General features: G+C 36.4%; 1 protein-coding gene across 4 annotated transcripts in view; it reads left to right on the plus strand.

Moving 5' to 3' along the window:
* Nup205 (nuclear pore complex protein Nup205) overlaps positions 1 to 10,797 on the plus strand; it is a 287,241-nt gene extending 276,444 nt beyond the window's left edge. For all 4 annotated transcript variants that reach the window (XM_089594072.1, XM_089594071.1, XM_014348770.2 and 1 more), the window contains 2 exons: positions 10,223 to 10,418; positions 10,491 to 10,797. In XM_089594072.1, the coding sequence (XP_089450198.1) occupies positions 10,223 to 10,418; positions 10,491 to 10,705 (411 nt within the window). In that variant the 3' untranslated portion in view covers positions 10,706 to 10,797. The remainder of the gene's footprint in view (positions 1 to 10,222; positions 10,419 to 10,490) is intronic.
* The last annotated feature ends 1,426 nt before the right edge of the window (positions 10,798 to 12,223 follow it).

The following is a 12,223-nucleotide window of genomic DNA, read 5'->3' on the forward strand; positions in this document are numbered from 1 at the left end:
TAAAATCGTATAAAAAAAAGACATCAGAGGACGTAGTCTTAGTTCCTTCTGGTATTCCTTGAGTATTTTAAAATTTACTTGGGCCCATCCATTGATATTTGCAGCAGTTTCTTTTCAATTAAAGGATATATCGCATCCGTTTTCCAGATCTCAGACCTGTAGCAGTAACATTTTAAAGAAAAACTAATGTCAGGTAATAAGTACTAATTGAATCTGTTTCAGAATCCCAGTATCGTACAGCGAGGTCCATTTGTTTCTTTTTAGACACTTCATTTAATCTTTCATCGAACCTTACTACCACGTGACTGCATACGAATTCGTATTTCCAGCATGTCCAAAAATTCTTCCGAAAACAAGGAGCTAATTTATAAAATGTAATGTAACCAACCTTATCTTACAGAGCTGAATTTTTTTTGTAATCTTACAGTCAGTAAACGTAAGGGAAAAAATTAAAGCACACTCTTCAGTAGCTCAATTTAAATGGATCCTGGTTGTACATTACAAACACCACATGATCTCAGCCTTTGTTACCGCGTTATTGAGCATGTACTTATTAATAAGTGACTGTGATCAGCTGATGGGAATGGCTGCTGGGGATGTTTCAGTAAATGCGACCGCCTGCACTGCCTCTGCCACTTGACCAAAATAGGGCCAGGTTTCTAAGAGCTAAAGTGTAGCGTTATTGGAACTTTAAATACCGTGTTATATAACTTGAATTTTTTCCGAGAGTGAAGTGCGGGAGGATTAAGCCACGAAAATTGACGGTTTTCCCTAATAACAAAGTACGCATTTGTATGATTGAAAATCGATTACACTAAAGATGCACAAAACTATAAAACCAATTACTTAATCAACATCCAAAACTAACAATTGCTTTCTTTTTAATAGTGAGATATAGTTCTGACGTTGAAGCTCAAATAGTATCGGAGGTACCACACATTGATCGTCTGAGCAGTCCAAGCCACTAATACATACGTGGTTCATCCTCTTCCGTTAGCGATTCTACGCCAAGACCGTACCTGACATTTTGTAACTGTCGAGTCGATTGCTCCTACTTATTTAATTATCTACTTACCCATGGGATGTGAAACTGCAGCAAATATGACTGCAGCAGCAGATAGGGTGTTTTTTGAAGCATTCTCAAGACGTTTATGCTTTTAACTAGCAGCGTGGCTCATAAGCGCATTTCAGCGCATAGAGCTCATATCGATGGTCTTACCAGATTACTTTCATGGTGCACTATAAATGACCTTTGGCACAGCCTTAGACCACCACAACTCTGCTTTATGACATGGCCCGAAGTTACACACACCTAGTGGACCACTCATGGTGATAACATCGACTTGAATCAGGTAATTAACTTGATAGGGTCGTGCCACATAATTACTACCTACACTTTATACATATCTATAGACTCCTTTCACTTGCTTCTTTGTCATCAAATAATATCGAAATGCAAAATTGGTAGTTTTGAGCATGACTATCTATTCATAATTTATTTTTATTTATCAACATTTCGTTGTCTTGCTGACAGCCTCTTTAGGATTAAAATCTACAATAATAACGAAATAAAACTTAGTGAAAATTTGATAAGAGTAACACTCAATTTCTATGTAAAAATATTCATAAATACAATAATATTATACCATGTAGGTGCTAAGATGACACGCATCATGGACACCTATTGCGCTTATAATTCAGTCCATATATTTACAAACTCTACTTAGTTCAATAGAAGTCACGTTCTTAAGAATACAACACTGTCATAAACATACAAATTTTTTTATCTAAAGAGTGATATTAAGACGGCGCTGACATGTTGAAAGTGAAAGCTTGTAAAGATCTAAACACATACTAAATATGAATCACAGAGAACAATGAGCATTGAACGAGGCACCACATCGAGGATGTAGAAAAGCTGTGCGGAATTGTATATTAACCGTTTGTAATGAATATGATAATTTTACATGTTTTCATTATAAAATAATTAACTTTTGAAAACTATAATTTAATTTTTATACTATTTTTAATTTAAAGTAAAAATTTTCCTTACTTCCCCACCTCACTGAATAATTAGTTACTTGCGCAGACAAAGGAGACGCCACTGTCTCTTGTATAAGGAGGATCATTTGTGTAAAGGCAATACCGTTTTGTCCGATGTTTCATGCTAAAAAAAAATTGAATGATAATGATAGCAAAAGAGTTCTTTCCCAATTGATTTCATCGGTTCTTTTTTTCTGTACGTCTACAAGTATGCGAAATGATCTATCATGTAGAAGACTCTCTAAGTACCAGGAGATTCCAGGATTCTCGTTTCTACCGTGTTTTTCACGCTACTCCCCGTATTAATTATCCTAAGCACCGCTTTTCCCGTTGTGGGATCAACAAGTTCATTATATGAGGTAGCGCCATACGCCCTACTTTCGTTTTGTTTAAATAATTCGACAAATAAATGCCTCATATTATTTGTTTACTGTTTCCGCAATAATATTGCTCTCATCATTGCCAGTATTATTTGTTGACCTGATCCCCGCATCTCCTTTTCTATAGTTCTTACTCTTTCTTACCTATTTTCTTCTTGCATATTTACGTGGGTCCAGAGGCCGCAAAAATTTTATTGTAAGCCTAATTGATCCGTTTTTCCTGTTATATTTTTCCTGTTGCTCTTTTCACAGGTGTGAGGACAATAAATTTCGTTAGTCAGTCTTGCATCGATAGTATGTGTCTGTACTGATTTGCTGAGGGCTTGCTAATGGGCCCGTAGAAGTCTAGAGAAATCTTTTCGAACGGTCTACTTAGTATATTGGTGATAAGCATGGCTTGTTTTGTTTTAATTTGGACGAGTTTTTTCGTTTGTCATGATGTGCATACCAGAATGACTTGTCTCACATCTGAGCGCATGTTCCTCCAGTAGTAGTCTTTGGCAATCCTATTATCAGTCGTGTTTCATGGCCTTATTTATCGTCAAGGGGCTACCAGAGCAGATTTTGCTACAACAACAAGCCAAGAAAAACAATATTCTATAATATATGTCGTCACTTGATGAAGATCCATATCAGATTAAATGAAACAGTAGACTTATTATGTACTGTCGATGTTCACTTTATTCGTTAAAAACGCGTTACAGCTGTTTTGATATCACAGTACCATCGTCAGACAGATGTACAACAAGACTTAATAATTTACAGCGTTCTCTCAAGAACATACACACTGCTCCGTGGTCGACAATCAGATAAGAGGGGCTATACACATACATACATTCATACATTCATACGTACACACACAAATGCATACATTTCGTATATAGTCAATAATACTGGTCATTTCAAAGCTAAATTAAGTAAAGGCGAATTATTCAAATTTAACATGTCATTCAATAAGATATTAGAGTCTTTTAATTTATTAATTTCTAGTGCTTCTAATGCATCTAATTTTAATCTCTTGTTACATGTGTGTAAAATCTTAAAATTGTTATTGTAAATATGATTACATTTAAGAATGTGATTGGCATAACTAGAAGTATCTAGTTGTTTTTTTCGTCAGGTTTTTCGTGTCTGTCCTCTATATTTCTTATCACAAAAACCACAACTAAGTTGGTGAATTCACAGACTCCTTTCCATACCTTTAAACTCTGAGAACCATACTAAAGAATTACAAATAATTAAACAAATAGCTCAATAATGGCTATGATTCCAACATTATCGACAAGTTAATTAAAAATGTACAGTATAAGAAAGCTATAAGCAAAGTTTTCCCTCAGTCCGCAAGAGAAACTGCATCGTGCCATGTAATTACTTATGTAGGCAATTTGTCAGAAAAGATTAAACAGCACTTGAAGAAGTACAATATAAATATAGCTTTTAAATCAAACAAAACTTTACAAACTATCATCAAAAATAATAAAGATCAGACCGAAAAAGAAAACAAATCAGGCATTTACGAACTTAGTTGTGGTTCTTGTGATAAGAAATATAGAGGACAGACAGGTAGAGCTTTCAAGTTCAGACTCAAATAACACGAAAATGCCTACGAAAAACAACTAGATACTTCTAGTTATGCCAATCACATTCTTAAATGTAATCATATTTACAATAACAATTTTAAGATTTTACACACATGTAACAAGGGATTAAAATTAGATGCATTAGAAGCACTAGAAATTAATAAATTAAAAGACTCTAATATCTTATTGAATGACATGTTAAATTTGAATAATTCGCCTTTACTTAATTTAGCTTTGAAATGACCAGTATTATTGACTATATACGAAATGTATGCATTTGTGTGTGTACGTATGAATGTATGAATGTATGTATGTGTATAGCCCCTGTTATCTGATTGCCGACCATGGCACAGCGTGTATGTTCTTGATAGAACGCTGTATATTATTAAGTCTTGATGTACATTTGTCTGACGATGGTACTGTGATATCGAAACAGCTGTAACACGTTTTTAACGAATAAAGTGAACATAGACAGTACATAATAAGTCTACTTTTTCATTTAATCCAAGAAAAACAACCCTGAGGAGTTCGGGCAGCCACAACGACCTCCTTCTTTGTGGTTATCCCAAAGTCATACCTACAGAGAAGGTATTGTCCAGACGCACTTTCCCGACTAACAATGAGCAGTTGGTTACCTCAGAAACGATCCGAGGACAAGATATTCTTTGGTCAGTGGCGTACCTCCCTCCAGCATGGTGTCCGTACATAGAAACTCTGAGGGTAAGAGTCGAGCTACCCGCAGCCAGCTCTCCATCATCAAGAATAATAATGAAGAATAGCTGAAAGTTTCATCCCTGGCCCTTTTCAGGGTCATTATCAGTATTTTTGGTCCCTACTTAACCATCAATCTCATCAGTTCTTTTAAGGGACAACTAACGTTAAACTACCTTGCCAACAAAGACATTTTTACTACCATTTTCGGAAACGATTCGTCGACTAAAAGACTATGTAAAGCCGGCCACTGTTGAAACAAGTCAGTCATTGACTGGCAGACGTCACGAGCGGAGTTCCTTGCAAGGCTGGGAACCCTGGCAACCGACGACTCTATAGACTCTAAGCATTCAACCAGAAATCACCGATTCTCTCCGAGGTTTGCGCTGGGTGAACTTAATAGCTATGAGGAAAAAATAAACTTTTGCAAACAGGACAGTCTCCAACGGGCAAGAATCGCGAACCAATCTTCCCACCTTAGATCACCAAAACAGTATAGAGGCAGTCACGTTTGCTGGAAACTTGAGTCAAGAAAGAGTCTACTTAAAAAGCTTATTGGTCCTTTTTAGGGTCATCGGACGTCGAACTACCTTGCCAACAAACATTTTTTTTTTTTTTTTCTTCTTTTTTTTCTACCGAGTTACCACGATAGCCTACTAGCCTAGTCGCGGGGGCTACCCACTCACCACCTATGTGTGGGAATGTATTGCCACACCCATTTCCAAACCTTTTTCCTCATATCCTACCTGAATCAATGGGCACATTGTGAGTATCTCCGGTGGAACACCTTGCCAGTTAAGCTGACACTCTCTGTACCAATAGTGCATCAGGTCCACTCGCCACTGTGTAGCCTTTCCCCGGAGAAGACTCCATTATATCAGAACGTCCCCTCCTCGCCGGTTAAGCCGGCGCTCTCTGCCGAAGCATCGGATCCAGGCTAACTAGCATCTGCGGAGAAGCCCTGTGTTTCAGGGGTCACTCCTCGCCGGTAAGGCCGGCGATCCCTGCCCGACGCCTGGCATCGAGTCCGCTAATCCCTACCTATAGCCCTACTACTGTTTCGCATTCACCCAGGCCCGAAAACCTGTGGGGCAAAAAAAACCCTAGAGTTACTCTGAAGGAAAATTCCACGGAAAAATCGGCCCCGAAACAGCTGGGGTTACATACACGGAAATATGTTTTCCTCTAAAAACTGACGTACGAGATGCGCTCACTCATAGATGGCATAACGTACTAGAATAATAGAGGGAACGGTACTTTAAGTAAATATTTGTTTCTGTACCTCACATAGTCTGACTCAGTCATCAACTTATTTACATAACGTGTGCCTGCAATCCAGGTTCGGTACCTCAAATTCGAGGGTACCGCCTACCGTTACCTCTAATAACCGAGAACGTTGTGCCATCTATGAAAAGCACATATCGTACACAAACTTTTAGGAGACATTAGATTTCTTTTAGGTTCGGTACCTCAGATTCTAAGAGACAGTCTACTGTTCCTTCTAATAACTGAGTAAGTCATACCATATATGGGTGAGCACATCTCGTACGCAAGCCTTCTGAGGAAGACATATTTCCATGTAGGAACTTTTCCCGATGAAAACAGTTTTTGAAAAAATCTGCATTAACCGGGAATCAAACCCACGACCCCTAGAACTGTGTTGTATCAGTAACAAGCACGCTTACCACTGAGCCAACGCCGCTCTACCAACAAACATATCAAAACCTAACAAAGTTGACAGAAAACAGTATGTAGGGCTCACAAAAGTATTAACTATGCTAAAAGTTGTAAGAAGGCGAATCAAAAAGAAAACTTCAAATGCAGCTAATATATAAAGTAGCAGCATCAAAATCGACAAATAAAAAATTTACTAAGTGAAAGATCAGCATTTCATTATAACCCTTACAGTTAATGTAGAGAGTAAGCTTTAAGACTTTGTTGCTCTGGTAGTAAAGTTGTGACATAAGAGAAAAAAAATTTTTTATTACATATTTTTTGTGAGTTTTAAATCCTCAAAGCTTCAAAAAATAGCCCTTTTCGTAGACTATACGGGAAAAATTGTAAATCAACGGCCCTTTAGAGCCAACGATTATTTTATAGAATAAGGAACGCACAGTACTTTTCAGCATAATTACATTTTTTTCACTTTGTACCAGTTTAGACATAAATTGTCATGATAATATGCGGCAGGGGGGCTTACAGAAGTGGGTTTGTGAGGGGCTGCTGCTTAACCCCACTAAATTTCCTATTGATATGCCAATACGTCACCTGACGCGCGCGCGCATGCGTGTGTGTTAAGTCAATATGTACTTGACCTGTTGTAACCTCAGTTTAGTTTAGCGAGCTTATACAACTTTAAAGTAGGGATATTTGTTTCACAAGATTGATGGACACCAGGAAATACCCTAGAAAGTGTGTTTAGCAAAAATATATATTGGTGATAATAAACAGAACAATGCTTGTGTTAACAACTAAATCTTAGCGGCCTTGATTTGAAGTTTTATGTCAAAGCCGTTACCAAATTGATTATTCCCTCGAGCAAGGTTTTGCACTGAAATCGATAGTAAAGGGAAGGGTCTGTAGATTCCTTATTTATGCGTTAGTACATTCTAGAAAACCTTGGCTACAGAAAAAAATGTTATACTAATAGTGATATAAACGATAAAAATAATAATAATAATAATAATAATAATAATAATAATATTAATAATAATAATAATAATAATAATAATGAAAACAATAATCATTCTCGGGTTGAAGTAGCCAGCTAATGAAGCTCGTTCCCCGGGTGGTGGATGGAGGTAAGCTGTCCGTGAGTGCATGGTTCGTAGTCGCTACGATGGTTGGAGTTTGTGCTTGTGGGTAGTTCAAACGAAATTGAGTAGTTTACATGTACAAAAATGCCGAGGATAAAACCTCGTTAAAAATCTACCCTTCTAGGATATGCAAGACTTTGATCAAGATAGCGCTGCTAGCAGCTCGTATCAGGTGAGGGTGCCTTCGACCAAGGAGCGTAACACTCCGATGCATATAAGGAAAAGTGACGTTAACAATACTTCCTTTAGAGCATTCACTACATTAAAACGAATGCCAGGTAATCGTATTTGATAGGGCTGTATGTCTCGCTTATTAAGACGTAGGGCTGAATAATATCGGCTTACTACCACTGAGGAGGCAACATGTCGGTGTGCCAGCTGGGACTGCCGCACTCGTGGGCTAACTGGAAATTTGTATGCCTACTAGCTCTCTTCTGGGGCACTTGTGGTAAACTGCAATAAGCATGCACTAGACATACAGCTACTATAAAACACTTAAACACACAACACCAGGGCAGGTTATGGAACTGAGGGAGAGTGGTAACTCTTGGTCAGCCTGAGTAAGAGGCAACCTTCTTGGCAACATGGAGATCACTGCGCTGGCTTACATCGTTTCTAGTTTTCAGTTACAATAAAAAAAGGCAGCACTGCCCCTCACTGAGCAGCATCATACACATAGGGTCACAAAGACTCAACATAAAGAAGACTAGCTCGTGAAAATCCGTGACCAACCTTTAGCACTGGCGGCTGTGCCAATGGGCGGACGGGTGTTGTCATCTTGCGACTGCACAGAGGTAGCAATGGACTGGCTTGCCTCTTGTAGTACTGCATCTGCGATGTCAGTACTGTCCGCTTTCTTAGCAATGATACCAAAATGCGTCTTAAATATACCAGCAACTTTAAATCAGAGCTAACTGCGGAAAAGACAAAAAAGAACTTGAACTGATGATTAAAAATATGGAGGAAGCAGCAACGATAACGTACACAATAACAGTAATGCCGATAAAAGAAGATATAAAAATAGCTTTGAGTCTACTGTATAAGTTTAAGAATAGCTGTGAAGCGACAAGGAAAAAGATGGAAAACATCCTAGAACGCAACAATGATAATCTGACAAAAACGTACAGATCAGAACAAAAGGTCTGAATCACACACTCTATTGAATCCAGATTTGTGAAAAAAGTGCAGGTAGGTAAGCGGAATAGGAGCCCCGAAGCTTCAAAAAAACTCCTAGTCCCCTACCTAAAAAAAATAAAAAAATAAAAAACACCAACGAGAAGCAGAAGCTTGTCACTAAGATAAAACTTGACGGTAGTTACAGCGGCAAACGAGATAAAGCCGGAAGAAAAAGAGAAAATGCTCGTTTAAATCGCAGAAGTGCAAAGTTTCGCCAAGGTCTTTAAAAAGATGAGGACTGATTTCAAGCTGGAAGAGGCCGAGATCACAGTCAAAGGAGTCACTACGCTTATAGGTACGCTTAGTAACGCTGGAAATCCGGGATCTGGATCCGATTAGCGAGAAGACCGATGTTGTTTATGCAACTTACGTTAAGTGAGATCCCTGGTTGCTCGCTGCATAGAAGCACAGTGACGTTGCTAGGAGCGAATGAGAGAGGTCAGAAAGTAGCTCTGGAAAACATTGGAGGGACCGATTCTAAAACTATAAGAGAAATGAAAAGCTTGTTAATAGGCTTTACAAGCTGCTGGTTAGGGAGACGGATTAAAGTTTTTAGATATCACCGGTGTCTGTGGTACGGACTCATAGCCAGAAATTGCGATAGGAAAGAAGTTATGCTTCTAACGTGGCAGCTGCAATCACCGCAAGAAAGACTGCAAGCCTTAGAGCATACAGTGGAATAACCATTCCAGATTTAAGCTGCGCTGACTTACTTAAGCCATCAGCAAGGGAAAGCAACGAGAATTAATGTTCTTGCAAAATAGCAATTGACCAGACGAAGTAAAGAGAAGGCAATATCATGATGGCAACAACACTCCGATGAAGGCCACGTTAATGGTTAACACTCTGTGGCCCGGCTTGAAGTTTTAATGTGAAAGCGAATTCCGAGCTATGTGTCGTAGGAGATAAGTCTTGCCAATTTAGTGGATATTCAGTCTGTATCGGTAAGAACATCATAGTGGAAAACAGCATCTTCAGGCAGAGTGCAAGTCCCACACACAAAAGGGGTTCGTGCCCCTTTTTGTGATACGTTAAAGCATTTTATACTACTTCAGATAAAGAAGAAAAAATATTAGTTACATTTTATGTTTTTCGTTATTCGTTCCATTATAACGACGATGACAACAACTACAAGAAGAATAGTAATAGAAATAATAACAATGATAATCGTAATTATCACAGTCATAGTCATGTACACATGATTTCAAATTTTTGTGCACGATTAATTTTTTGATATGCAGAGTTTGATGATTAACTTGATTTTTTTTGTATTAGCAACGCTAATTTTTATTTTATGATTCGATTGTATGCAATTTAGTTCATAATGTTGTAACCATTTTAACTTTTATATTTTATTATTATTATTCTGAATCCTATTAAGAACCTTCTTATTACTAGCCCTTAAAAAGTGAATTAATGGTTGAAGTGTTATTGGTGAATTTCCAAAGTTATTATTTTGTTAGAATTGTAAGAATATACTTTTACTGGTTCAATAAAAAAAATTTTTATTTTTTAGCACCTTACAGAAGAAGAAACTGGATTAGATTTAGTTAGGCAACGAATCATTGTTGAACAACGTTTAAATCATCTTGAGCAAGAAAAACTTCGGAGCATGAAATATGCCTCATTAATAATTGAACACAGTCTTTACATTATTTGGAGTCACCTAGATTTTTATGCAATACAAACAGTCATTCAGTTAAAACCTCACTGTAAGTAATGTTAAATTCTTATTTATTTTTTGAACTCAAAACAAAATTTTTTATCAAATAAATTGATTACAGTGCCCATAATGTCTTTGAATGAAAATACCTTGGAGTTAAAGAAGGTTAATGAATCACTTCCAGAATTAAAAAAAGGATTGAGTTCTGTTCTTACCGATAACTTTACAACAAAATTGTTAGAAATGTATACTGAGTTTTCAACAACTGAACAATGCTTTGTTGAAGCACTTATTAGAAGAATCAAACGGCTCTTGCAATTCATTGTTATCAAATAAATAATTTAAAAATGCATTGCTTTACTAACAAAACCAAATGGAAATAATCTTCGAAAATTTCTTATGTTTTTATAATGTGACAAGACTCTATAATGTACATAATCTTTAAAAATATTTTCTACAACTCGATTTAAAGTAATCTTTTTAATCCTAATAAAATATAATCTCACTGGTGATAATTCGAAGTTGTTATATAATCCATCATAATTACACAAGCGTTTTATTCAGACACATAAAATTTTGGAACATTCGAGCTGCTTGGATATCATCAGGAGTGATGTGCTTTTCTAAAATACGGGAACTATGATAATTGAGAATTTAAAATTACATATGAAGTGAACTACTTTTTTTTATATACATGTGCTTAAAAGTAAGTTTAGCTGTATAATTTATTGGCACATTTCCATACTGTCAGTTTTTACATATTTTTATTGGGTTAAATTTTTGTTTAGTCTCGTTCCACCCCCTCTTATAGCTTTATAACCTCACAAATGGATAATCTAACACAATTTTGAAGAACTCCCTCCAGTCACTCTTCAGCCGCATCTCTAAATGAAGTGAAATAATATCGATTTTTATGTCATTTCAAATTATATGACCATTTGCACCTTCTGTCTCAGCTCTCCTTACTGTTTTAAAAAAACCCCTTATTTCTAGCACATAAGCACATTTTCCCACCACCGTTGAGGTAGTGCTATGGTGCGCTGATTTTTTTTTTCTTAAATTTTCTAATAGCGTATTAATTGCATTATTGAGTATGCAAAAAACATGACATAATATTCTTATACGAGTACTTAATCAATAACAACGAATAAACTTGAAGAATATTTAAACGGTGGACAATGCTTGTAGCCTTATTTATGATCACGAAAGATAGAAACCGAATTTATTGAAATATGTCAAATAATACGCATTATCATAAAGCAATATTTGAATAATGATGGCATTAATTTAATACATTTTTTTATTACTTAGATTAACGGTGCAATAATATAATATACAATTTTATACTTTAGCTAATATCAGGGTGAGATACAACCCACTGGACTGAGAGAGGGGTCCAATCAAGTGACCGTGAGTTGTATGTGATCACGTAACGAGACCTCTATCACTCAGTCTAATGGGCTGTAATGGAAGCGAGTCTGCCAGTCTGTAGACTGCCAGATTCCATGGAATCTCACCCTTGAAAAATTGAATTTTTTTATCTATTTTAGATTAGTTAACGTCAAACATTTTTTTTTCAAACAATATTTTCTATTTCTAAATAATTATTACGTTCTATTTGAATATAAAACCCATTTCCATTTTTGCATCTTGATAACGTGACATATAATTGACCGTGCGAAAACAATGATTTTTTTAAATGTAATCGAATATTATTAAAACTTTGACCTTGAGATTTATTAATAGTAATTGAAAACACTAAGACTAAAGAAAATTGTTTTCTGTATATAATAAAAAGTAATAATTATGAATTTCTTGTATTCACAGTTATTTTTAGTGTAAAAACTCCCTTTC

This window comes from Copidosoma floridanum, unplaced genomic scaffold, assembly GCF_036245765.1.
Source record: "Copidosoma floridanum isolate Cflo_tuat_1 unplaced genomic scaffold, Cflo_Japanese_pri ptg000020l, whole genome shotgun sequence".
Classification (NCBI taxonomy): Eukaryota; Metazoa; Arthropoda; class Insecta; order Hymenoptera; family Encyrtidae; genus Copidosoma; species Copidosoma floridanum.